The sequence below is a fragment of the Anser cygnoides genome, chromosome 27 (assembly GCF_040182565.1).
Source record: "Anser cygnoides isolate HZ-2024a breed goose chromosome 27, Taihu_goose_T2T_genome, whole genome shotgun sequence".
Taxonomy (NCBI): domain Eukaryota; kingdom Metazoa; phylum Chordata; class Aves; order Anseriformes; family Anatidae; genus Anser; species Anser cygnoides.
The window spans coordinates 4,100,885-4,128,755 of record NC_089899.1 but is presented as its reverse complement, the minus strand read 5'-3'; the positions used below and the strand labels follow the sequence as shown (position 1 = coordinate 4,128,755).

Sequence of the window (27,871 nt, the reverse complement as noted above, 5' to 3'; positions counted from 1 at the left end):
TTTTTTTAAGCTGAAAATATTGAATTGAAAATACAAAACTGAAAACATTTCACTTTAAAGCAAATTATAGGATATAATTTAGAAGTTATTACATATCACCATTAGACACAGTACAGAACCAGTCTGGATGCGAGACTCGTTCCTGCTGTACCAGGGTAGTTCCAACCAACACGTGAATCCTGTTTGGATTCCCTGTCACCCAGCTCATGGCACAAATTCAAGAGCTGAGGAATATTCATCCCTTACGTCCTGGAACAGGTCCAGCTGTAACTTTTCTCTCCACAGGAGGGCAGAATATTGACAGACCTGTGCAGCAGGGCGGTGACTGTCCTACACATACAAAAGAAAACCCGACTCTGCTTCATTCTAACGTTTCTGAAAGTCATGAAAGCAACATTCGGAATCCCAAATTTGTTACATGCACCTCTAAAATCAGCCCAGATTTGGTATAATCTTTACTAAAGAGAACTATCACACAAGGCAAATAAAGCTCCATCCATCCACAAGCCCTTGTTTTCCTTCAGGCAACGTTGCACGCCCCAAGCTGGACAAGATGCCGTGTCCCCCGCCTGGGGCTATTTTGGTGGCTGCCTACATCAGCTCTGGGTGTGCAGAAGGAGAACATCCACCCACTTGATCCCTGTGGCCACCAGCCAGCATGGTGGCTCTGAAACAAGCACTTGCCTGAAGGAGGAAGAGGCCACTGTCTTCTGCTGCCTGGTTCTGTGAGCAGGATTGAACCAGGATGTGCTGCAGGATGGGTGTTTTCCTGCACTCACCTGGCTATTGGAATAATCCACTCACGATGCTTTCTTCTTTCCCACTCAATGTGCAGACACATAGACGTACTGCTACCAAACTCTCCTTGGGTTTCTCCTCATTCTGCCTTCCTATTCTTCACTAAAAATCCCAAGAAAAAAACACCTTTCCCCCATCCTTTTATACCCTTTGCCTCCTGTCATTGCTTTTACAAGTCCCTTATCACCTACTTGAAAATCCAGTCTTTCAGTTCCCAAAAGCCTCTGCCACATTCCATCAGAGGTAAATGCCTTCTCCCACATTTCCAGCATTTGCAAGTGGTTTGCATCTCAGCAGAATTTCCCCCTTTAATTAATTCCGCATTAAGTCTCCGTGCTCTTTTCCCTTATTACTTTCTCAGAGCTGTTATGAGCAAAGTCTCCATCAGGGGAGCGTGGAGGTTTTGGCTGGCCCAAGTACAGGAAGGATGGAGGTTGTTCCCAGATGAGTAACTAATTCTTTTGCCCAAAGCTGAAGAGGTCAGCCATGTCAGGCACAAAGGGCTCATGGACGTTCCCAGGTGGGGATGAACCTGAACTGGTCCCCAGAGTCGATGATTCAGCAGGAATATAAAAACACAGGTATTTAAAATCCAAGTTGTAAAATAGTTGGCTGCAGGGAGGTTTGTGGGTCTTTTCAAGTCAGATTCTTCTGAATCTCCCTTTAGGATGACTAATTCCTTTACTTTTACACAATGACTGTCTGTCATGCTCTTCAAGGCATATTTTACATGACTCAGGCATTTCAGAGAACAAGCAAGGAAAATGTGCTTTCACCACCAAACGGGGTTAATGTGGCCAAGGTTGAATCAGTGCCTTTTTTCCCTTGGTCTTCACCAACAGGTTCTCCCAGACTTTTGAGCCTATAGACAGAGATTTCTTGAGAAAATACCTACATCTCTGCAGGACCAAATGAGATGCAGCCAGTGGTGCAAAGACACCAATGCAAGACTGCTGTCTAATCTTTGAAAGCTCATGTAAATCACTGATGATCACTGAGAAAGAACAACATTGCACCAGTCTTCAAAAAGTAGTTCCACGCATCTACCTAATTGCCTCCACAAAAGTGAGAGCAGTCAGGAAGCTGTAGCCTGCTGCTGTCTAGCCATGGTCCATCTTCCTGTCTTACCTGTCCTTGACCAAAACTTTGCATGTTGTAGGCGTTTGCATTTGCCTGGATCCAGCCATACTTTTCTGCTGGGTGTCTTGTAGAAAGCAGCATGGGTCACCCTGTGAGACAGCAGACCCTGGGAGACTGGTAGAGCTGGGCATCAGGAAGGCAAGAAGGAGACTTGATCATGAAGGAGGCTCAGCCTCATGCCTAAATCCAGGACATTTTAAATTTAAAGGCTACGCTCTTTGGTTAATTAACAAAAATACGCACAGCAACCAGTGTGAAAATACTTCAGCACCATTCCCACAGGCAGCCAGAGGCCTCCCCTTTGAGCTGAGACTTGTTGCTCTCGGTGCACCGATCTCGTGGGGAAGTGCTGCTTCCCAGTGCTCTCCTGGTTGTCCCTTCCAGACCTAAAACCCCTGAGGACCCCACTCACTTCTGCAAGGATCTGGGCTGTTTGGATCTGCACTGAGGGCTGCTCTCACGTGCTAATACATTTTATCAGCTCAGCTTCGTATGTTCATACGGGGTGTTTCCCCAAGTGATGGAGCTGCACTGTCTTCTAGGAAACGATTACTCACAAACGTAACCATCATCACATGCAGTATTTCTGCAACTGAGATCATCACAGCTAGGGATGGAAATACCCCCATGCACCAAGAACACACCAAGAACAGGAACAGCTAGAACAGGGCTCTGAAAAGAGGATGTGGGGACAGAAGCAGTGATAACATCTCTCTGCCATCTAAAAAGTGACTGTGGCTGTCAGACACAGAAACTTGAGATTCTGAGCGTGCCCCTCTCACAGGCACGCAGTGCTATGCTGGCACAGCTCAGGCACTTAGTCGTAGTTGCCACCATTGCTCCACTGTGCTCTTTTGAGGGGACAGGAGAGAGCTAGGGAATGGGTCCCCACAGCTTCTCTTGGTGAGATGCTGAAGGTGGAGAGGATCCTTGATGTGCATTGGGGCTGTCCAGGGAGTGATCAGAGCCAAATCAAAGCGGCCTTTCCTTGCCCAAGCAAGCTGAGGATTCCCCACCACTCTATCTTTTAATAAAAACAGCCTTCCTGTGCGAGCATGACTTCACTGTCTTTGTCTCCACTGTCTTTGTCAGCTTTGTCTATCTCCTACGCAGTATTTGCTACGCAAGCCTCAGCGCACAGGAACGTGCTGCATCAGTCTCAGCCCAGCCAGGCTGACCTCTGGCTGGCGTCTGCTGGACAGTTACCGTGTTGTTCGCCATCTCCTCACAAAGTTTTGCCCTGCTTTGAGGCAGTTAGAGACTCAAAACACTTTCTTTGATGGTGGTTTATTAGTTAAGTTTAAGCACATTTTATACAAAAGACTGCTTTGCACATCGTATGGCAATTTTTACATTGGTCTTTGATTCTTGCAGCTGAAGCTGTTTGACCTGAATTTAAAGAAAACTCTGGTCTTAGCAAGTAAACCGGGGTTGAGAAAATATCCCCCAGAAATATTTGGTATCTTGCAAGACTTCCCATAGCAAAATCAGAAACCAGCAGCCTTTGTCCAGAAAATAAAATAATAAAAAAAAAGCAAACCAAAAAAACAAAACAGGAGAGAAAACAGTAAGCAAAATCCTTCTCCTATGTGACCCCATAAACAAGGGCACCAGCTGCTCCACTTGAACCAAGGTCTGCCCTCTGAAGCAGTGCAAGTGCGTGGACATACAGACACACACAGAGAAGCCATGAAAACAGCACTCTCGAGAGGGGAAAGGCAGATGACAGTTCCCCTCTGTTCACAGCACCGAACAGCGAAGGCTACGTGTGTTTCTAGTGTTATGCTTCGTGCACAGGCTCCTTTTGTAGCCTTTTATAGCACAGGCACAGTGCTAAAGCCATCACCCAAGCTGTCCCAGAGCAGCATCTGTTCCCGAGCCCACCTGCTCCAGGAAAAACTGGACAACAACCCCTGCCTGTTCCTTGGGGCTGCTGCTGGACGATGGCTGTCATCCACCTGGCCAGTCCAATGCCTCCTCTGTCTGAGCAGAGGAACTGTCTGCAGCTGCCATTTCAGGAGGGCTGCTTCTACTGAAGGAAATAATTTAACCCTTCCAGGGCTGCAAAGGTTGGTTTGTACAGTCTGGGCTACTGTACTTAAACTCTGCTGCCATGCAAGGGAATGTCTTAATTTTTGATCCACTTCTGCAACTGCATATGCCTGAGCTTTGGTCTTCCTTCCAAGTTGCTCATCACTTCCAAGTATAAAGGCTATGCTTGGGTAAAATAATATTGCTTGGAGAAGCAAATCTCCTTTTTTTATCAGGGTACTGCATAGAGGAGGACTTCAGTTTCCCCTGCAGCTGCTGTACCGGTGCATCACATACTGCTTCTCCCTTCTGCCAGCACACCTTTCAGCAGTGACTTACCTTCCTATTTGCTGACCTCCATTTCCAGCCCTGCAGATTTCCCTTAGAATTTGTCATTTTGGCCAGAATGCAACCACCATTTGTGTTATTGTTCCTTTTTACAAGATGTCCAACGTTTTGTAATGGCTGAATGCCATATAAATACAAATGGCTTCCATGGGGATGAGCCCCCACCCCAGTTCCTTGCAGGACTTGTTGCGTATCACTGCAGGCACAAGGGAGAAGACAGGACGGTGTGCCCAGGACAGCAAGGGTGCATTGCCCCTTTGGGCAGCTCCAGGATGCCAAATTATCTCAGCTCAATGGCCAGTCTGTGCCAGATGGGCTTGGGCTGTCCCAGCCACGAGAAGCTTCCTGGAGGGAGGAGGTGCAGGCAGAAGCCCTGGTTTGAGGGCTACGATGTCTCAGTGGGGCCTGTGAGGACACCAAGGTTCAGATGGAAGTTCAGAGCTGTTTCTTATTTTCCTTTACCTAGGCACAGCAGCCTGGAACAGGAACAGGACCATTATTACAAGCTGCTGTGCTCTGGACAGGTGGATATGTGCAGGTACTGCTGGGGAAGAACATGTCCCAGGCCGCACGGCGTCTGTGTGAAGGGGTCCCTCATCCCTCTGGCATGGGCTCTCCCGCAGCATTTGTCTGAAATGGTATTATCTGTGGTTGGTCACTGCCTGCTAAGACCTGCTCCCACTAAGCAAGTCTCCCACCCACCCTGAGACCAGCAAGCCCTGGTGGAGACAAGAAGGGCTCCCCAGCTCAGCCCTTCATGTCTCCAGTGACACTGCCCCAGAGGATCAGCTGCAGGTGAGCCTGCAGAAAGCTGTGCTGTCTGCTTGCGCCGTACACCACCAGGCAGCTATAAACTCTTAACTTTTCCTATTTCTCGCTTGCATGAATGGATGACCTGCCCACACTTCATTGCTGCTGGCTGGGGACGTCTGAAGAGGCCAGGACATACTTGTGACCACCAGCTGGGCAGGAAGCAGCCACCGGTCATGGAGGCAGGAATGATAGAGTGAGGAAAAGATGGATAAAAAGCAGGGAAGCAGCACTAAATGCTAGCTGTAGAAGTGAGACGACTAGGAGAAGGGAGGGGAGAGATGCTCTTCTGCCTCAGAGGCTACAGTGACTGTGCAATACAGCTTCCCACCTGTCCTCAGGTCAAAAAAAGACAGGAGACCAGGAAGAATGATGCAAGGGTTGGGTAAAATGGGGGCTGCAAAGAGGAGGTCCTTCCCAAAGTGAGTTTTTACAGGAAAAGACCCACCTGAAAGGCCAAGGATTGCAAGAACAACTCTGCAAGATTGTGTCCGGAGTAGACGGAAGTAGAGTAATGGGGGTATCCACCTCCCAAGGAGGTGTTGATCCTTCCTTGTTCACACACCAACAGGAGAGCCCTGTGGAAAGCAAATGTCGCTATTGATTTTACATAAGAAGGCATTTTTACAAGAATGAACAGGAAAGTTGGTCATGAGTTGGTTGGTATGGCCAGGGTGCTGCTAGTTGTCAACATCAAAGGAGAAATGTGCAGGGTGGAGAAAACTTGGAATGAAAAAAGGTAAACTGAATTCAAGAGATCTGTGCAAAGACAGAAAAGGCAAATAGGTAAACAGCCACAGTGCCCCTAAGTGGCCCATGTAATGTAGACCTTTCACATAAGATTTTCTTCTTGTGGGAGTCCTGCTTTCTGGTCATTCAGCCAAAGACATCCTGAGGCTCGCTGAGGTGCCTCTCCAGGCGCCCGGTTGCTACCCTGGAAGACGTCCCAGCTCCTTGCCAGATGCAGGGAGGAGGTGTTCTCCCCTCTGGCCTCAGGCCAGTCCTGCAGACCCAGCCCCGGCCACTGGGAAACTGGGTGGGGTGGCTGCTGAACCAGAACCACTGGGTGATATTTCACGCAAAATGTATTTGCTTAGTGGGAGGGGTAGAGTAGGTAGGGATTTATACTCTGCAGCACACAAATGATTTGCAGGCTTGTACAGATCGGAGCCCTTGCCCCTGCAGTCCTGTTCAGACCAGCACGGTCCAGGTGTGTGAATGAGGATGCTAACGGAGCCGTCCACACGCCGACTTGCGGGCAGGCAGCCAGGCTCCTACAAGTAGCAGTTCATCTACGCGATGCCAGCTGTGCACTGGAGGAGGCGACGCGGGGGGTTACAGACTTAACTCTTTACTGCTTTTGAAGTTAAATTGTAGGTATTAGCTGTCAATGGCCTCACCTGACATAGTCTGACACCAAACCCTGTGTCCCTCAGCACCTGCGGCCGGTTAGCAGTTTGCACCGTTTCTGAGCACTCCTTGGCATCCCACTACAAATGCTACAAAAATGCAAAGCCAGCAACACTTGCATAATGAAGGTTATCAGCTGCTTCGTTATTATCCAGCATACGTCAGCTTAACCTCACTGTTTTAAGCTGGGCAGGCAGAGTCCAGCTCTCACATGTCTGATGGGTGCTTACAGGTAGGCCACTCTTGCAGACCACCACCAAAGGGGTGCTGGACGCTGAGCAGGCATCAAGAACGCATCCACATGTGCCACAGGGGTTGTGCACGTCTGCACTGGGCTGTAATGCTGGGGGTGGGGGGGGCTACGCCTGAGGCTAGTGTCTCAGGCAGAGGTCATTGTGCTGGTCAACTGAAGCAATCTTTTCCGATGGTATTCAGGAATATCCTTTCACTTTCTGGTATGCCGAGGGAGAACTGGTCTGTTCTCTTGGGAAGAACTGTCAACTAGCTAGATAACAAATCTCATTTATTATCTCTAGGCAGACTGGGAAGCTCAGTACTTCAAGCTTACAGGTTGTTTCTCTGGATTCCGCAGCGTTATAATCTTTTGCACTTGAGGGAGCTCAAGGATTCAATCCGAGCAGGCCCAGCTGTGAAATTGCTTGCTCCTGGGCATATCGCCCACTGAGCAGTGACATTTGTGCCTCCAGTTCCCACTGCTTGATGTCTCCCATCCTTCTAATGGACAATATGGCCACTCTGTCACCGCACTGTAGTGGTTTCACAAATATTGACTGTGTAAATTTCACAGTCACGTGAATTTTGTTGCAAGACCATTATAGTGCTTGATATATTATCCTTTGTAAAGCACACTGAGGTCTTGGGGCAGAGTGCACTTTGGAATTGCAGAACGCATTCTTCCCATCTCCTGTATTAATCATACCATATACGCATCAGAGATTGATCCTAAGCACACGCCTCTTTATCTCCACAGATGTTGTCTTCTCCCCCCTCACATGTGTTTACTCTGTAAACTGTACCTTTGACAGAGGCTGTCTCAAAGAATCCCACATGTACACAGCATTTCTCATGTTACTGTGCATGACGGGCTAATTATCTTTCAAAAGGAAACCAAGGGCTTCCACTTTCACCTTGATTTGCTAAAAACTGAGTTCCTACCGCTGCGGGGTTTGGGCTGTTTGTTGAGCAGAATAAAACCTTTGCTTATCCCCAGCAAGACCACAACAGAGGCTGAGCCTGCCTGGCCAGACGTGAGGTACGTAGCAGGTTATTACAGCTGCTGGAGGAAAATATGTAAGTAGCTCTATGGTGATGGGCACAGAGCCAGCAGCAGTTGGTCTGAGGATTTGAAAATAAGGCGCCAAATGGTTGTTTTGAAAAAAACACTGGGTTTGTTTTCACTAGCATTTGAGATCGGTGCCAGGGCTTTATATAATATCAGCGTGGGGGTGTGAGCACTACTACTCCAGCTTCGCTGGAGTGGCGATGATCTAAGTGATCCTAGGGGCAGGCAGAGCTGGGATTGCTTCTGGCTGATAAAGCAAGCTTTGTGAACTCAGAGGAACTGCGTTTCAGAGCCAGTCCCCACCCTCCTGCACTAGGCTCTCCAAGCTACTAAATGGCTAAAATATTAGGAACTTGCTCATTTTGAGGGAACCTGAAATCCGTGGAATGCTACAAATGTCCTTTATCAACTAGAATAAGACTCAGCTCAGCAAGTGAAAATCAAAACTCATACTGTCCAAACTTATTGGCATAACATTTCATTAAAGGTGATAAGAATAACCCCTTCCTTGAGTTTAGATTAAATTTGCCATTCACCTACACAAATAGCAGCTAGAACATGAAGACTTGACCTCCGCAGGCTCCAGGGCTGCCTGCAGCCAGACTAGAAGGAAATGGTAGTATTGTTCCCACCTGGCCACCTCATTTGTTTTCAGTGGTATTTTCACAGTGCTTTATTGCCAAGAAGTCTGTCTTCCTATTACTTTGAAAGAATTCCTGAGCTATGGAGGGCTGGTGAAGGGAAAACTCAGTACCTAATGGTACGCTTCCTTTGCCCAACAAAGGCTCTATTGAAGAAAACCTCTCCACTGCTCTCATGTTACGGAAGTGGCTTTGCGGCAGGCGGGATGATAAATCACTGCGTGGAGAAGTGATGAGGTAGGATTGTTTTAAATTGAGGAGCCCTGAGCCCCTAGCTTCTTCCTTTGTTTCTTTTTTTGTTGAGATGGGAAAAAATGAGGTGTTCTTTTTTTTTAATAAAATGCTCAGTTCTTTCTGGTCACATGAGACTAGGATCTGGTTTCAGTACTAGAATCTGAAGAACCACCCAGGCCCTCCTGACATTGAAAGTAACTTGCCTTTCTGCCACAAAGGAGTGAACAATTTGAAGCACTGACCTGAATTCTCTTCCCCAGGCTTGCTTAATTCATCTCCCAGCGTGATACAGGTTGAATTCTGCCTCAATGAGGAGATAAATGCTGTAGCAGAAGGATGTTATTGTCCAAGGGTCCTGCCAAACATTATTTGCCTGGAAATTAGAAATAAATACATCTGCTACACATTAGAGGGTGTCTTGTTTTGAAAAAAATCCTTGTTCGACATACAGCCTGCTATCTGTTTGCTTTAATCCCACAACTGTGCACCGTGTTCCTCTTTGCTCTTCTTTACATGTCTCTTAGCAAACTTTCTCATAAACAGGCAAGGAAGATCTCCCTGCTGGAAGCAATTTTATTTAGTAGAAGCTGGAATTCAGGAGCAGAAATCTGTGGTGTAGTATGAATACTTCTTCCAGACTTCAAGTCATTGCTAGCAATTTTTAAATTACTGTTGAGCTGGGTTGAATGTGGACTGCTAGGAAAATGTTTTGTGCTATATGTTGAATCCATGTCCCTTCCTAACATTAATGAAAATACCTGAGACTATCAACTAAACGTAGGCAGTTCAGAGTGAAATAAGGAACACGAGGCAGAGGGGAAGTTAGATGAGGGGAAGTTAGGGAAGACAGAGACAATCTTGCTATTAAAGACACATGAATAACAAAGGGTAGGATGAGAAAGTAGAGGATGTGACAGCAGCTGCTGAGAAAGTAAAGCGGTCGAGGTAAGAAACAGCAATGGAGAACTTGTGTCCCCAGATTTGTCAAAATGTCAGAATCATTATGGAATCCAAGACAGCATCAGAAAACTCTTTACATCAAAATGTACAGGAAAGTGGCCAATGACAGACAACGTGCTTTGCATCAAAGGATATGTGAGGTTTTCCTCTCTCTTTATTACCCACTTTATTTTTTTTTTCATTTATCTAATGGGAAGAAGCACTCCAGTGCTAGGCAGAGCCTGTCACTGTTGTCTCTGTTCTCTGACATCCCAAGAATTTATTCTTAACCTACCCAAACAGTCAGGTGTTGCAAGTACCTTTGATCTTGGGCTCCAAAACAGAGTGTAGACCACTTCCAAGTTCCTGACTTTATATCAGAATGAAAGCTGTACGTGCACCAGCCTGTGCTCAGCTTTACATGAAAAGTAAACCTGGTGCAGTCGGTGAGACAGCAGCCTTCATGTGCTCCGAACAAGTTTGCAATCTGAAAAGCCACGGAACACAGCCCCACTGATTGCCATGGCCCTCCGCCACCCCAGGCGGGTAAGGCTGACACATCCTTAGATTGTCCCTTTGTTGTGGGACAACAAAATACATGATTGTGCCATTGTCTAGCAAATCAATTCTACCTTCTGAAAGCAGAGAGGGAGTTTTAGTATTAAATTATTTTGTGTACCACTGAACTCATGGTCCTTAATGGTAAACTAATTGCTAAGTATTGAGAGATGAATGACAAATTGACACTGGTTCAATACTAACCTATATCTCACAGTGATACAAAATGACCAGTATTTGAATAGATGCCAATTCCAGGAGTAAAGCATGGGTAGTACTCCATGTGAAACACAGTCATCTACTGGCTATTGGCTTTTGCACTTCCCTTCCTCCTTTTTTTTTTTTCCCCTCTTCCCCATCCCACTCTCAGACTGTTCTCTTCTCTTTAGCAGAGGTATGAAAAGTGAACATACACATTGGGCAAACAGGGAGGGGAGACAAGTGCCAAAGATGAAAGTTTGCAAATGTCCCAGTTACTGCTTAAGAAAGGCACCTTCTAAAAGCTGTAGAAATATTAAATCATAGAATCCTTTAGGTTGGAAAAGACCTTTAAGATCATCAAGTCCAACCATACAGCTAACACTACCAAGTCCACCACTGAACCATGTCCCTAAGCGCCACATCCACACATCTCTTAAGTGATATTTCAAGAAATGTGTAAAAAAAAAAGATTTTACAGTGACATGGTATCAGCACTATGAAAATAACTGGTAATATTAGAAGGCAAAACAAACAAACTTGAAACTTACCAAGTTAGTAAGACACCATTTAAAAATCTGACAAAAAATAACGGGGGAGTTTGGGCTAAACTTTTTGAACAAAGGGGACTTATATCTGGATTATCAAATGAGGGAAAAGGTTTAAAGGAATTTCCAAAATATGATAGATGTACAGGGTGTCACATCAAGTAACAAAAGAAGAAATGAGCTAGCCCAAAAATGCTTATTCAGAGGCTTTCAGCATTCCAAAAACATATTTTTTTTTCTGGTCTAATATAATCAAATTTTATTGATGGTCTTCCACGATTTTCTTGGTGTGGGGAACTGTATGCTGGGAGAGAAAAAGTTAATTCTAAGTGCACAGCTTGAGGCTCACGAGCATTTTTCTTTGCTTCGCTCAGGGGAAGGCAGCTATGTTTGAAATGACACAGACTCACACAGGCAGCTCCTGCAAGGCTGGGGTCTGGAGTCGATCCAGCAGCAGTTGGTTTACAGTTTGCAAGTGGCGCCGAAATTCAAAAAACGCACTGTACTTCAAATCCAGAGACGCATATGAAAACAATGAGGAAGGAGGTGGCTTCAGAGCCTCCTGGGCTGTCCTTGGTGTGGCTCCCTGCCCTGAGCGGGCAGATGGTGGGTCAGACCTCCCTGCTGAGCAAAGAGGCCACAGCACTCTGGGATTTGTAGTCTGTCGTTTCTTTGTCATTTTCTGGATCCATTTCAAGGCAAAGACAATTTATGAGTTCAGTCAGAAAGCTGTTTCACACTGAGTTACAACTCAGTAATCATATTATATATCATGTATATCATATTATCAGATCTCACTGACACAGAAGATCTGATAACAGTGGTGGTAAAATACCAACATTGCATAAATGCCTATAGAAACGACAGGCATAGTGATCTAGATACTTATTGTCATCTTTCATAAACTCCCTCCAAGTAACCTGCTGACATCCACGGCTTCACAGGCTCAGTGTGCAAATCCCTGAAGGAGACAGAGGTGAAGAAGCAACCAACCCTCTCCTTGGAGAGATGACACCCAAGGCCAGGTGGGATCATCTGCAGTCAGGAGGGTATGCTCTGTTTTCAAGAGAGGAAGGCAAGACAACTCTTTCATATTGGATACATATTTTTTAAACAAATATACTTAGGTGAAAACCTACTGCTTATATGGGTCAGCTGCTAAAGATATACAGTAATTGAAATAGGGACTTAAAGCTATTCACCAACAACAGAGCATTGATGTACTGAGGTTTTCCAGATTGAGGTATACTTGATCTTAGGATCCCAGATCCTCTAACATGAGAATTATCTAGCTTATATGTTAAACACACTTGTGCTTATTTGTTCAGCCTGCCTCCATGAGTTTGTTTTCACATATTGCATGCAATATTTTCTCTCTTTCTGTTTACATTACACAATTACTATTTTGTTTGTTTGTTTTTGCTGTTCACATACCACTGACTTTACATCTGGTTTTCCCTCTTCGCAGGCAGAAAATCTTCCATTTCTAAGCCTTCTCTGGTAGCCAAAAGGCAAAACTGCAGTAAGTGCTTTTCAGCCTCAGAAGTTTTGTGACATTAGGAACTAGCTTATGAGAATGGCAATACAATATATAGTAGTTAATGTGTAAGAACTGACAGAAATTGGTGTATGTTCAGTAAAAATATGTTTTGGGGAAAATAATACTTCAAACATTTAGGAAGTGAAAACTTCCAAGTGGCTTTTTACAAATTTGGCTGCGTTCCCTGGGATGGCAAAAGGATCTCTTCCTTCTTGAACAGCCTGACTGGAGGCTAGGAAGCATTATACCTTCTCAGTAAAACTGGGGAAGCTTCTAACACCTACAAAACAGCACTCCTAAAAATTCCCTCCTGGAAATAGCTAATTGGTATTCATTTTGAAACTCTCTACTCCCATTATAAACAAACAGCAGGTCCCTGGCCTACAGGATTTCAATGCAGACAGGAATTACAGCAAATTCATAAACACTTCCAAACAGGGAAGTTTGGATACTTTGATACAACAAAGTTTTAGATATCTAATGTGAAAATAGATCCTATAAGAGAAATATTAAAACTTTCAGTAAAATCATAGAATTATGGAATGGTTTGGGTTGGAAGAGATCTTAAAGATCATCTAATTCTAACCCCCCTGCCATGGGCAAAGAACACCTCCCACCAGATCAAGTTGCTCAAAGCCCCATCCAGCCTGGCCTTGAACACCTCCAGGGATGGGACATCCACAACTTCTCTGGGAAACCTGTTCCAGTGCCTCACCACCCATCTGAGTAAATAATTTCTTCCTTATACCTAATCTAAATCTACCCGCTTTTAGTTTAAAGCCATTACTCCTTGGCCTATCACTACACCCTATAACAAGGAGTCCCTCCCCAGCTTTCCTGCAGCCTCCTTTAGGTACTGGAAAGCTGCTGTAAGGTCTCCCCGGAGCCTTCTCTTCTCCAGGCTGAACACCCCCAACTCCCTCAGCCTGTCCTCATTGCAGAGCTGCTCCAGCCCCTTGATCATCTTGGAGGCCCTACTCTGGACTCATTCCAGTATGTCCCTGTCCTTCTTGTGCTGGGGGCCCCAGAGCTGAATGCAGTAAAATTGTGAGAATTAGGAACACAGCATCGCTTCTAATCAATGCTTCCCTTGGAGGATATGGAAGGCAGCTGACTGTACAGGTCTGTTTGTACAAAGTCATTTTTGGTGGGCATGGGGCTTTGTTAACAAAGAACAGAGGCAGATCATAGCAAGGAGCAGCTGCTCTGCATCCCTGGCAGCTCGTAGCACCTCAGCAGGATCACTGCAGGGCCCCGGGAGCTGGCAGTGAGATGCGGGAAGCAAGAACAGTGCCTGTTCTCCTTCTGCACAACACACTAGGATCTGCTGCTGAGATCCAAGCACCGATGAACACTTGAGGAGTAGCCCCGATCCATAGCTCTGATCCCTCGTTTACAGTAAAAACAACGCCTTCAGGAGTATTCCCTTTCTTGTTGTGCTTTACTCATAGTCACGACAGCCTAACCCTGCCTTTAAAGCACGTTACAAACTACAGTTCCAAGTGATGAGCACACACGGCCCCGGCGCTCGCCCGCAGCCCACAAAATGGAGGGCGGCCGGGACTGCGCCTCCCGGCGCGCCCTGCGGCGCAGCGCGGCCATCTTGGCGCCGAGACTTCATTTCCCAGGCGGCGCGGCGGCGGGGGAGGCGATGTCCGCCATCTTACCGCTCCCTCCTCCCCCGGTGCGGCTGGATTGAATGAGCCCGCTGCCCGCCTGCCCGCGAATCGAGCGCCATGTCAGGCACCCCGAGCCGCGGCACCCCCGGCGGGACCCCGCTGTCACCGACTCGCATCTCCCGGCTGCAGGAGAAGGAGGAGCTGCGGCAGCTCAATGACCGCCTGGCCGTCTACATCGACCGTGTGCGGGCGCTGGAGCTGGAGAATGACCGTTTGCTGGTGAAGATCTCCGAGAAGGAGGAGGTCACTACTCGGGAGGTACGGCCCAGGGCGGCCTGCAGGCCCCCTCCCGGGACTCCTCAGGCGGGAGGGTGAGCGACGGCGGCTCGCTGGAGGCGTTTTCCCCGCTCCCTCCGAGGACGGGGGGGGTCCGCGGCCCTGGGGCTCGCCCGACCCCTTCCCCCGCGGCTCCTCCGCGTTCGCGCCCGGCGCGGGCCGCGCTGTGGCGGCTCCGCGCGGCCCCGGGGCGAAAGCGAAGCTCGGCGGCGCGGCCCTGGCTCGCTCGCAGCCCCCGGCCGTCCCGCTCCGGGCTGAGAGCCGTGCGGGCCGGGGGGGAGGGTTTGTAGAAATCCCAGCCTGTTTCTGTGCGGCCCCTCGGAGAGCCGTAGGGGCCGCGATGTCGGGCTGAGAGGCTGCTGGCGGCGCGCTGAGCTCGGCTCAGGCCGGTCTCGTCAGCGAGTGGAAACTCGTGAGGCGGGAAGGAGCCTGGGGCGGGCACCGGGGCTGGAGCTGCCCGCTGCCCTTCTTCTTTCGGCCAGGTAGGGCTTGCCGCACGAAATGCGGTTCTCGGAGGCATCGAAACGTTCGGGCAGGTCTCATCTGCTGTGGGCTGGTGCTTCGCTGTAGTTTGTAGCCCGTTCCCCTGTCACAGGTAAACCGGTGAAGGCTGAGCGCTCGGACCCCCGTGTCGTGTGAGTTGTAGCAAACCGAGTGTCAGGTTTTGTGTTTTTTTTTTTTGTTTTTTTTTTGTCTCTGGCCTGTGGCTGTTGTGATGAGGTGAAAAATTTGAAAGGGTTGATGCTAACTTTGGTTATTGATAGAGGAAAATCTCTTTTAGTCCCTTCAAATGCCATGGATCAAATCCGCTAGTGTGGAAGGTGATCTGGTCCGTTCCCTGGGATCCGGGAGGCAGACTGGCTGGTCCTTTTTCTCCAGGCCATGTTTTGCTTTTCCCTCCTCTCTTAAATCTGCTTTCCCCCAGGATTCTCCTTCCCATATGGAGGAAGGGTGTAGTTAGTCAGGGGTGCAGCTGGGGACAGTCCCACCCATCCTGTACCAGCTCAAACCCTCCTCCATCTCTCGGAGGCAGTCTGCAAGGTAAGGTATCTCACTTCCCAAGTTAAACTTAATTAAGTTAAACTTCCATGGAAAGCTGGCAGATAGCAGCATTGTAACTTGTGTGATGTGAAGGATTGTTGTGCTACTAATGTAGGCTTTTTTATTTTTTTTCAAGGGGTCTGTTTTGGTGATGGTAGTGGGAGAAGGGTTTACATTCATGTAATTCAGTTTAAGTAGGCCAAATGTGGCCATGGCTTGTTTTGGGAGTGGTAAGCCTACCTGCAATCAGTGCACACTAAAGTACCTTGAAATGCATGTGTATCACTTAATGTTGTAATATAACTTCAGTGTTTTCAAGATAACTAGATATTGTGAAACATAAAAAATTGCCTGTGTCACTTGTTCTATGTGAAATCACGCTATAAACAGAATAACCACGTCTGGTTCAGGGAGCTTGTGAGTTGTAGATTGCTGGAGGCTGGAGATAAAAACAGGGAATACACACTTTAAATATAGGAGGCAGAATATAATTCCATCAACAAGAACATATGGAATGAGAGTAAGAACAGGGCAAGCACAAAACATAGAAGTAATCTTATATCTAGTATAAATTAAGCCACCTTTTAATAACTTTTCTGCGCATTACCAATTCTGAAAAAATACTCAGATGCAGTAATTAGGGAAAATAAGCCTGAAGATCTTGATATAAATACTTTGCTTACTTTACCCTTGAGCTTTCCTTTCTTTACTCTTGCTCCAGACTTTTTTTTTAAAGTCTTAATTCTTAGGCATATTCTAGGATTCTTCAAGCCCTTCAGTGTTGTGTTAGAGCCAATGCATGTAAGATATTTCACTTGGTTTCTGGACTATCTGTTAAATGCTTCCCTCTTCTTTTTAGGACAGCTTATTTTTTTTCTATACGTAAGTCTAGAATGAGAGACTTTGCAGTCTTATCAGTGTTTTGATTCAGGGCTGTGGACAGTGGTTCAGGATTGTGTGAGCAGTAAAACTTCAAGTGGCTGTCAGTTTTTGGGTTTCCTGGGATGGCAGAATCCCGTCCTTTCAGCACCAAACTGGTCAGCTGGATTTTGTGCTGGTAGTTCAATTTTCTTGTAACACCATTACACCATTAGAATTTTTGTTCCTAAAATTATCAGACTTAGCATGAAATAAGGTACTAATTTAAAAAAAAAAAAAGACCACCAGCAAAAAAAAAACCCACAACATCCTAACTTCTGTTCAGAAGCACTATTAAGTGTAGTCCAGTGATACTGTCACAATGTTTGGGTACATAATTATATCTTATATTAGTCCTGCATGTTTGAAATATATGATTTTCTTTTTTCAGGGTGTTCATGATGAAAACTCCCCTTGGTTAACCTCAACTGTGTTCAAGTTTTGGCTCCTTTGATTTTTTTTTAGCTAAATATTTGAATATCTCTGGCTTATCTGTGGTTATCTGCATTTTCCCTCCTGATATTCTTCTTGTTACATTTACCACATTTAATAACTATCTTGACCTTTTACAGATTTTTTTTCTGCACTCCAAGACTTTAATTTCAGCATGCATTAGGTCTGCTGCTCTTCCTAATAAATACGTTGTTTAAAAGGGTTTATCTGACTCCTTTAAGGCTATGATGTGTCGCAAACTGCTTCAAAAAATCTGCTGGTTGTGATAGTATAATGTTGAGTACGTCTGAGCACAGTGCTTGTTCCCTTCCCAAAAAAAAAGAAGGATGGTATTCTGGTATGAAAAAAGTTCAGCGCTTTATAGAAACTGAGACACTTCCGTATCCTGAGTATCCACTTCAATGTTCATTGAATCAAAGATACTGATTTTTGTTTTTACACTAGGGAGCAGGCCTGCCAAGTGTACAAGTTTTTTGTACAAGGACTTTGTACAAGTCCGTGTAGATGTCGGTTGTTCTTCCCCTATCCACCAAAGCTGCAACCCCCTTGTAGAAGGCCACCAGATTTGTCAGGCACGATCTGCCCTTAGTGAGGCCATGTTGGCTGTCACCAATCACCTCCCTATTTTCCATGTGCCTTAACAGAGTTTCCAGGAGGATCTGCCCCGTGATCTTGCCGGGCACAGGGGTGAGACTGACTGGCCTGTCGTTCCCTGGGTCTTCCTTTTTTCCCTTTTTAAAATGGGGGGTTTATTTCCCCTCTTGCAGTCAGTGGGAGCTTCACTGGACTGCCACGACTTCTCAGCTGTGATGGATAGCGGCTTGGCAACTTCATCTGCCAGTTCCCTCAGGACCCTTGGAGGCATCTCCTCAGGTCCTATGCATTTGTCCACCTTTAGGTTCCTCAGGTGGTTGCAGACCTGATCTTCTACTGTGAGTGGTCCTTCAATTTCCCAGCCTCTGCATTTGCCTTCAGGGGTTTGGGCTTTGTGGCTAGAATTTGTACTAACACCCTCCCTCCCACTGCAGTGCTTATGATTGCCTACCTCCAGAAAAGGTGTTTTTATAGTCCTGGCAGGGATTACTACACTGTTTTGAGCACATCCCACTGTTCTCACCCTCAGGAAGAGGGGTGGGGTGAGTAGGGGAAGTGAAGATCCCTGGGAGACCTCCCTACTGACACCAATTACACTTGTAGCAGAAGCAGTGTCTCCAGGCTTCCCCGCTCACTTGTGTTTTCCCACCTTGTGGGTGTCACTGAAGGTGGCCGTAGCCTTGTATGTCAGAGCCACCAAAAGTTTCAATGCGGTCTCACCTGGTTTATCGCTTACCTGTCAGTGCTGCAGCTGCTGTGCCCTTTGTGTGCAGTGTGTGTAGCAAAAGGAGCTACTGTCAGGGCTGTGATGTGTAGCTCTGGTGCTACCTCGTTGCCACCTGAGAAATACATGTTCAGATGCTTCTCTGAGTGCTGGGTCATTTGAGTTGTAGCCTCCAAGACAAAAGGTTAAATGGTCTTCTGCAGACATCATCTGTAGGGTGGTGATTGTATGCAGCTCACTTTCCTGCAGTAGTTTCACACCTGCCGAACTGCCACGCCTGGATGGAAAAGAAGGGAGAATGTTTATTTAAGCTATCTTACTGAAGTCTTTGGGCAAAGGCAGCCCTGTTCCTCCAAGACCTGTGACCTCACGTGCCGAGTTTCACTCAGATTGTGCCGTGGCTCCAAGTATATCTCTGTGAAGAAGCTGGTTCTCAACCATACAGATTTCCTTGAACGGGTGTGATGCAACTTAACAAAATGTGAATGATCTACCTTTGTCAGTGATGTTGATGCTGATGAGTGCCTGGTCCTGAGCTGACATTTCAGTGGCCTGGATGGGTGGGAACACATCAGAAGAAAGAGTACCCGTGCCCTAACAGGTGTTCTTGGTGAGCCTGGTGGTCCTTCAGCAGCCCATAACAGGTGAACAAAAGCATGTTGAGCCACGCCTGGTGAGAATGCACGTACCTTTTACACATTGATGCATATTAATATGATTAACATTTCCTCACCCAATTTGTCCAGGCTCACTTGTGGCATGGGGCATGTTCCTTTCTTAGCCTGTAGATTCATTGCCTTAGCGTGCCTCCTGTGTCTTCACCGAGTGATGTCTTGAGGTTTTTCAAGTGATTGACGTAGGACCGCTTGTGTTCATCTATCTGTCCTTCAGCCTCCACGCAGAGCTTTCTTGAGCGCTCTCAGCACAGTTGGATTAAAGTAGGTAGGTAGGTTAAAGTAGGCTTAAGAGCATCCAGCAGTTCTGCCTTTCAAAGTGTTCTGTGCAAATATCGCTACTTTCTTGTGCTTTGCATGCTCATTTCCTTTTTCCCCTCATCTTCAGATGGTGCCTACATTTTCAAAACAGAGGCCTCATCTCCTGACCTGTCCTGCCTTCTGGGGAGGTTTGCTGCTGACCAGGGCATTCAGGTTGTTGTGGAGGAGCTCCTGAGACTCGTTTGGCCATCTGATTGTTAACCCCTGCTGCCCTTCCATGGAGGCACCGGTGATGCTGGCAGGGGTGACCCGGAAAGTGTCGAGTGTGACTCCATGTCTCTGTGGATGACTGTTCATGCGATGAAGGCTCGGATGGTTTGCTGAGCAGGTGGAGCTTGAGGGTGACAGGACGGATCCTGCGGAGCAACAGTCGGCTGCAGCACTGCTGTTGACAACAGGATTTTGGTTTCTAGAACCACGGAGCCGTCTTTCAGGATCGACAACTGCTTAGAAGAGAGGCTATACCTAAGTAGGGCAAAGGTATCTCTGTCAACAGACTGGTCAGCCTGATAAGAACTTCAAACTAGGAATAATGAGGGAGAGAGAGGTTCCTCTAAGATCAGGTGAGGAAGTAGTAGGAAGGCAAAGGGCCTGGGGTTATGTGAACAGAGGAGACGGTAGTTAACAGAACAAGGATGAAATGGAATCGTCCACAACACAGGCATGTAAAGAAGGAGGTGCCCGTGGGACAGCCTTGTGGGGAAAGCTCTCGGGCTCTTCCTGGGGAATCATCATGGTGCTTCTCTGAAAAGTTTGGATGCTAATGAGCGCAGCATGGGGAACAACCAGGAGGAACGGGGCATTGTGGTCACTACAACCTCACTGGAGTCATGGAGATGAAGCGGGATAGTTCACGTGATGAGTGCTGCAACACATGGATACAAGAATCCCAAGAAAAAGGATTTCAAAGAGAAAAGGTGTCTGAGAGAGCTGGGTTGATACTCAGGGATCACTGCCTCCAAGCCATGATCCATCCTGACAATTCCACTGATGCTTAAAAAATGACAAAAAAGGGAAGATACTGGAAATTCTCTCTTGCACCCAGTATTCTTTAGGAGCGTTCAAGGACAAGGTAGACGCTGTCTGGTGGCCCTCTGCTGGGAAGTGTGACTAGGCAAAGACCCAGAAGTGTTCTGCACAGTTGCTAGATGCATTTATTGAATTTCCTTTCTCTTTTTTTTTTTTCCTGGGCTTTTTAATGAGTAGCCAGCGTGGGCTAGAAGTGTTACCAAGCCCAAGTTAAGAAGTGGGTCCGTGTGATCTTCCTGAGGTTCAGCAAGTCCAAGTGTAAGGTGCTGCGGCTGTGTTGGGGCAATCCCAGACATGAGCACAGAGTGGGAGAACTCAATGAGAGCAGCAGAGAAGGACTTGGGGATTCTGGTGGATGAAAAGCTCAACGTGAGCCAGCAGCGCGTGCTTGCAGCCCAGAAGGCTGACTGCATCCTGGGCTGCATCAGCAGAGGAGTGGGCAGCAGGGGAGGGAGGTGATGGTCATAGAATCATTAAGGTTGGAAAAGACCTCCAAGGTCATCTGGTCCAACCATCCCCCAACTACCAATGTCACCACTAAACCACGTCCCCAAGCACCACGTCCAACCTTTCCTTGAACACCCCCAGGGACGGTGACTCCACCGCCTCCCTGGGCAACCCGTCCCAATGCCTGACTGCTCTTTCTGAGAGGAAATGTCTCCTCATTTCCAACCTGAACCTCCCCTGGTGCAACTTGCTGTTCCCTCTGGTCCTATCACTAGCTGAACAAGATGGAGAGCAACTCCTTGCTCAGTCAGATAATGACAAGGGGGAATGGTTTTAAGCTGAAAGAGGGGAGATTTAGGTTAGAGGGTAGGAGGAAATTCTTTACTCAGAGGGTAGTGAGGTACTGGAACAGGTTGCCCAGAGAAGCTGTGGATTCCCCATCCCTGGAGGTGTTTAAGGTCAGGTTAGATGAGGCCCATTTCTCAGTTATTTCTGTCTGTTGATTAGCTTAAAATGCTACTGAAAGTGGTTTTCTTGCTAGTGTTTCAGACTGTGAATTGGAGCTATGTGTTACCTTCTCATCTTTGTTACTGGAACAGGAGCGGAGTAGAGTTTTAACATGCTACAGCAGAAAAAAAACACATACTAAGCTACTACAACTGGTTATGCAGTGTGAGTCAGTCCTTTTTAATTAAGAAGCATGGTCTCTGGTTCTCCTTTTACCAGCAGGTTCTGAAATGGCTTGCATCATACCATTTTTAGTTCACTCTTGCTATCTTTTTTCAAGGCAGGGATCGCATTGAGTGTTTATTCACAGTTCAGAATATTGTTCTGTTGGTGGTGGTGTTTGGAGTGCCCTGAATGTAAAGCATAAAACATTCACTGTCTGTTGCTGCTCTGATCCTTGTACTACCTTTTTGTGGCAGTGTTGGCAAAAATTGGGGGAAAGAGGCTTTCTTTGTACATGCAATTCTGGCGTATGCCTTGGAGGACTGGGAAGAGTTTTGTGCTTGTGTCCTTTGCTGTGATTCTGCGTTATCTCTCTGAACCTACAGCAACATAGACCCAAGCTCCCAGAGGACATCCTGGTGCAAGTATTTTAGTAAATGTAAATGAAAGTTGTAGGGGCGATGGTCGGGAGACAAGCCAGCATTGGGGAAGGAGCGTTGTGGATGTAGTACCTGATAGTGCAGAATTAGTGCTTGGCCTTTGGGCAATGGCATTTTGTATAGGTATTTGCAAGTGCCGTATTTTCACCGAAGGGTCATCCACAGTGAAAGGCTTTACAGCCTTAACATCTCTGTGTTCTTCTGGGCGTAATGGAGTGCTGTATGAAGGATCTTAGCACAGTCAGGATACGCATCTTTGTAGAACGTCCTGAATTTTGTAAGTGGTAACGCAGAGTTGTATTGCCTTGTGTCACAGACAATTTCTGTCTATCAACTATGGAAAAAAACAGGGAAAAATAAAACTGAAGTTGAATAAGGCTTGAAAGAATTAATTCTTTAGAAAAAGATACAAGATTGCATGGGTAGCCAGCCAAGTTGTTTCTGGTATGCAGTGTGCTTGCAAGCTAGCTAAGGCTTCTCAGCCCTCACTGTCATATCTTAGTTAATTTCAGAAGGTTTGTGAAATACACTCTATCAAGAACTGAATTATATCCTGACTGCCTTTAATCAGTCTTTTTGAAGACCAGTTGGTTGAGTCTGTCATTGGTGCCACTCTGATGTTGAAATAGGCACTCCTAGGAATAACACAGTTGTCTTTCTTGTCTCTACATTTTATGCTTTGTTATGAAATTTCTCTTCCTAAAGTTCTGCTTTTGGCTCATCCCACTCCCTTATTGCTCTGTGTCTGAATTTACATCAATAATAACTGTTCTGGTACCCTTTGATAGAAGCAATACCAGCAATCTTATCTTGAATTTTTTGCTATCTGGTAAACCTTTCAAATGATCTTGTATTAAAAAAAAATAATACAGGTGTTGAAGACTTTGACGTGCCTTGTTGCAGTCTGAATGGCTGATGATAGATTTTTTTTTTTTCTTCGAGCTGGGACAGGGAGAGGTCTGTAGATCCTTATCCTCTGAGGTAGAGAACAGGAGTGGGAGCTTGTCTCTGAACAGTTAATATTTTTGTTGTTGTTTCAGTTTATTTTTTGCTTCATAGTACAAGAACAGTGGAGCTGAATTGGACCTGAGTCTGTATTCCAGAAAATAAGTTCATCATCGTTTGTTTTTAAATGATATTACTGCTTCAAAAAAATCACCCAAAGCAACGATCTTGGAAACAAATGTGAATAATTTAAGATCTGTCTGTAGGGTGTGCCAATTCGCTTCAGTTTATCTCTTTGGAAGACTTGCACACTTCAAACTTGGTATGTTTTGTTATGTTCCACTGGGAATAAATCTGAAATATTGTCTGTGGGACAAGATCACAGCTAACTGTAGGTGCATATGAATTGAAAATGTTCAATATACAATGCTCTTAAACAACAGAAGTCATATACACTCTTTTTCAAGGAAAGCTAAATGAAACCTATTAAGCCATTTCAGTTCTTTGATGCTTAGTCTTTGGGATGTTCTCATGTCTGAATGCTTTTTTTTTTTTTTTTTTTACTTTAGGTGAGTGGAATCAAGAGTCTCTATGAATCCGAACTGGCTGATGCTCGAAGAGTTCTGGATGAAACCGCCAAAGAGAGGGCTAGATTACAGATTGAAATAGGAAAACTGAGAGCAGAACTTGAGGAGTTCAATAAAAGGTAAGGAAAGCCCTGTGTGATCTATTATGTTGTTGTTTCATTAAATATGATAATGGGCAATATTTGCAGTGTGACTGATGCTACTGATGATTCTCAAAATGCTTTAGTGGGTGTCTTTTGCAAGTGTTACAGATCAATGAAAAGGTGCAGGCTTGTCAGGGGGGAATTCCTCAGAATGTTTGTACAGCTAGTCAGAGCAAATAACCAGGTTGGTATGTACACAAACATATTTGTAGATAGAAGATTAATAAACTGTGATTTGATGAGCAATTCGGAAATCTAGATGCTGAAACAATTGTGCCCACTTCTGTCCTATTGTGCCTCTCCTGATGTGAGCGTGCATGCATGTAGCTATTTAGTAAAACTGATTGAGAAAGTGCTATATTAAAATTAACCCATCCAAGGAAGGTTAATTTTTAAACAGTATCAGTTTTATTGTCTGGTTGAGTGTATGTCTGATAGCAGAAATGAAGGAAAAGGGAAATTCATGGCCCTGAGCACACTGGCAATATGGAAGCAATGTTGGCTTGAAAATGCATGAATCTAAAGCATAAGTGTGCTGGAAGAGACCTTGTAGTGACTACATTTAAAAAAAAAAAATACACTGTTTAGTCTGCAGTAAAGATAATTGACCTAATAAACTGGCTAATGAAGCCAATGTAATCCATTATTTCTGTTTGCATTAGGGAGCCTTTGTGGTCAACTACTGTTTAGCAGTTGAAAATTAATTTAAAAGTGAATATATGCCATGGCAAAAAGATTTATGCTTTTGATTGAATTTTGGTACCTGTTTTAGTAGGTAAGATTTGGGATGTAAAGACTTCTCCTGAGTAAGTCAGTGTGTCTGTGAACACTGTTGGACATAAACTTGCTTTTAGTCTGGCAATGGAGGTACAAGCCTACCATAAGTCTCCCATTTTCCTTCATTTGCATCTAACTGGTTATACAAATAATGAAATATATTTTTTTTTCTGACTAGCTAATTTATTTATGATGTAGCATTTTTATTGTTTTCTCTGTAATCTTTCCTATATCACTGGATCTTCATTTTCTCTGCTGGACCCTCTTGTTAAAGTCAGCAGTCAGAGAGACTTTGTGGACTTTGCTCCTAAATGAAATGGCCAAATATGAAATACCTGTAGTGTAAACATCTCTATTTGAATAAGTCACCATAAAACCTATTGAACTTGGTGCACGCTTCATATCAGAAAATTTGCCTGCATGCGGTTGGAAGAATTGTGCTTTAATATTTACTGGCTCTTTGTCTAGGCCTTTGTTAACCATGAAAAGACCCTGTGGTGTGTGTAGGCATCTGAAGTTAAGTGAGACGAATACCACCCAGCCCTAATCGCATGTTCCTCTTGTCAGGACTAAATTCTCTCTTACAAACCGTATGCCAGCAGTCCTAATGTTGATTTCAGATATTACGTTTTGCGTGGCAGTCAGAGTTAGATGGACATCAGGGTTGTCCTGGTGATAGCAAATACTCTGCTTGCTTGGGTTTTAATGCAAGCTCCAAAAGTGAACAGCCCCAGTATCTCCAGGAATTTGGTTCGTGTATCCTGTTCCGCACGATGCGTATTTTTGTGCTTTAAGGTATTTTTGTCAGAACTGTCTTCGCTTTGCAGCTAATGAGAATCACTGCAAGTTGTCTCCTGTTCTTTAGGCTTTTGACAGCACTAAGGGATTTTGCAAATATCTTGTTGTAGAATGTTGTGCACTTGAAGTGGTGGCAATGGTGTTTTCCCTTGAGTTATCTCCCTTGCCCTTTTCTTGGACAATTGAGTTGAGTACCATTATCTGTCACTTCACTGACTTGACAGGGTAATTCTCCTCATAGACTATGAGGAAAATACACCTTTTTTTTTTCTGTTCCTAGTTTATAGGAGTAGAATTGAATTCTTCCTTGGCTTGGAATTTTCTTCTACCAGGTTGCTTCCAGTCCCTTAAGATGCTTGTAAGGTTCTTGGAGTATTCTTGCTGTGTCTGTCTGGGGACATATGGAAGGGTATGCTCCTGACACGTGGCCAGATCTGATACAATTCTTGCAAATGCAGCTTTGAAAAGTCTGTTTGCAGAGTGTCCTTTTGACAGCCAGCTGATGACCAAAATCTTCCCTGCCCAAGCTGACAGATGCTTCTGCTCACATGCCAAGTTTAGGTCAGTGCTTTGTGTATAATGGAAGAGTAGGTCAGTATGTAATTTATGGTTGCTTACAATTATCTCAGTGTCTCTTTCATGCTCACAGCAGGCTTAGAGATGCCAGGAGGGATCCCAGGCATTGCTGCTCCCTTGATTGCATTCCTGGGAAAGGAGACAGCAGGCTTCTGTCTTGGGGCATCTTTCCTTTGGTCTCCCGTGTGAGAGAGTAAGCAGAAAACAGGTAGTATCTGGGGGAGTCACAGCAGGAGAAAACAACGTCTGAAAAGGGTACAGGGAAGTTTTTCCTGAAGATTAAACTGCACTGAATTTTAGTTGCAGAGCCACAGGCTTGCAGAGCTTTTCTAGCTACTGCTACAAATACAGCTAACCTTCAAGAGATGCCTTCAATATACAGCTAACATCTTCAAGAGATGCCTTTCTCCCTGTCTTTCTCTGCTAAAGCCTGCATCTGTTAGCATGGAGAACCCTTTCCTGGAAGCACTGAGGATGCTCAAGAGAGGCCGTGGGGTGTGTCTGGGTGTGGTGACATCAGGCCCAGTTCATGCACACGAGGGAGCCCGAGGCTTACTCTGCTCTTGGCTTGTTCCTGAGGCTGTCCGCTTGCACAACACCAGCACGCTTGGGAAGCTGCAAGACCCTTGGTTGCTACACGAGGATTTATGTCAGGGCTAATGGTCTAGGAGAGTACATGTTCTGTCTGTCGGTGCAAGCGTTTATGCTGATGTCTTTCTGCCATGTACTCAGGCAGCTTGTTCAGTGAGTGACAAATGTTACCACCCTGGTATTCTGTGTGAGTACAGATTCATGTCTTGGGGTTTTGGATGCCCTGGCAAATATCTTGATTATTTAATTTATTTATTAACTTATTTACCATGTAGCATACTGATGTTCTAACATTTTCTGGGTTTTAGTACTTGGGATAATTGAACAAAAAGAAGCATCTCAAGCTTTTTTTTATTTTCCTAGAGCAGATCGTATTGGTCGGACCATCTTTGGCAAGGGATGTTGTTGAAACCTTTTGGGAGTCCAAGCAGACTGGCTTAGGTTGATCTTTCTTTTCCAAATGCTTTTTACTGACTTCTTGGGAAGCTTATCTTCCCCTTACAAAAGCTAAATTCACTCTGACTCTTCAAATTCATCTGTGCCTTATGCATATGCCCACCACGCTTCATTGATACCTTTGTCTAATTTCACCCATACAAATATCAGGGTCTGGATTTCTCTGTATAAATTAAATAAATAAATAAATAAAACAAACAAAAAAAAAACCACTTCATTTGTCATTTTTCCTTTCTTTAACATCTTGCTGTTCTGGTCAGGTCCTTCCACAGCTGCTTCATCTCCAGGCTGGTCAGGCTCAGTTCCCTCAGCCCCTGCTCTGAGGGCATGTACTTTAACTCTCGGGACATCTTGGTGGCCCAGTACTGAACTTTCTCCAGTTTATTGACATCTTTCTTGGACTGAGAGTCCATAACTGGGTGCAGTATTGGACACAGGTGTGATCTTACTGAGTGCTGAGCAGAGGAGGATAATCACTGTCATGATTTACCAGGCGTGTCCTATTAATACAGCCCCAGCTGCCTTTAGCTGCCTTTGCTTCTGTGCCCTGCAGGTTGATGTTCATCTTTTTCTTTAGAGGAGTCAAGTGAAATTAGCTTGGGTTCCAAATTGCAGATTCATCTGCAGAAGACAGAAGGGAGCCATTGGTTAATACGTTAGCATCTATACACTTTTCAATTGAATTTTCTAGTAAGTAACGTGAAACATGATTTCTGGACAACACAATTGGTATTCAGATGCCTGAACATCAATCTCTTGCACTGCAGACAAGGTATGAACCTCCCACACATCCTTCCTATGTCATAAATGCCGACACAACCTGGATGTTGCAGGTATCCCAGGGCTTCTTAAGTCAAAGCATCTAAATCCTGTCTTAACTAAACTTAAAAGGGTTTCCTGTGAGGGAAGTCTCTTCAGAAAATGCTTTCATTTTTCGTTGTCTACATTGTTGTAATAAAACTGCGTATCTTTTAAATTATATTTTTGTGAGCTGTACAGTTTTCCAAATGAAACAAGAAAACAAAAAATCAGCTCCAGAAGGCTTTGGGGTGTATAGATAATCATAAGGTCTTCATTGTCTTATAACCAGGTTGAAGATGGAATAGTACTTTCTACGTGTTTAGAATTGTGCCATAATTTTTCATCCAACTTAGGGGTGAGAACAATCTGGATAGCAAAATGAGATACAAGGCCAGTAGGATGAGTCAGGAGTTCCCAAGCTTTGGGAGGTGCTG

The 27,871-nt window shown here is 45.4% G+C and overlaps 1 protein-coding gene and 1 long non-coding RNA gene across 2 annotated transcripts in view; one reads left to right on the top strand and one right to left on the bottom strand.

Annotated features, from left to right (window-relative positions):
• Window positions 1-2,723: 2,723 nt before the first annotated feature.
• Window positions 2,724-14,124, bottom strand: LOC125184493 (uncharacterized). The gene is made up of 3 exons (XR_007168591.2): window positions 11,369-14,124; window positions 5,576-5,705; window positions 2,724-4,947 (listed from the first exon to the last, which is right to left on the bottom strand). It is a non-coding gene; the product is annotated as an uncharacterized lncRNA (long non-coding RNA).
• Window positions 14,125-14,129: 5 nt separating this feature from the next.
• The window catches only part of LMNB2 (lamin B2), a 28,383-nt gene continuing 14,641 nt past the window's right edge, over window positions 14,130-27,871 (top strand). The window contains exons 1-2 of the mRNA XM_048077695.2: window positions 14,130-14,435; window positions 23,278-23,414. Of these exons, the coding sequence (XP_047933652.1) occupies window positions 14,235-14,435; window positions 23,278-23,414 (338 nt within the window). The 5' untranslated portion in view covers window positions 14,130-14,234. The remainder of the gene's footprint in view (window positions 14,436-23,277; window positions 23,415-27,871) is intronic.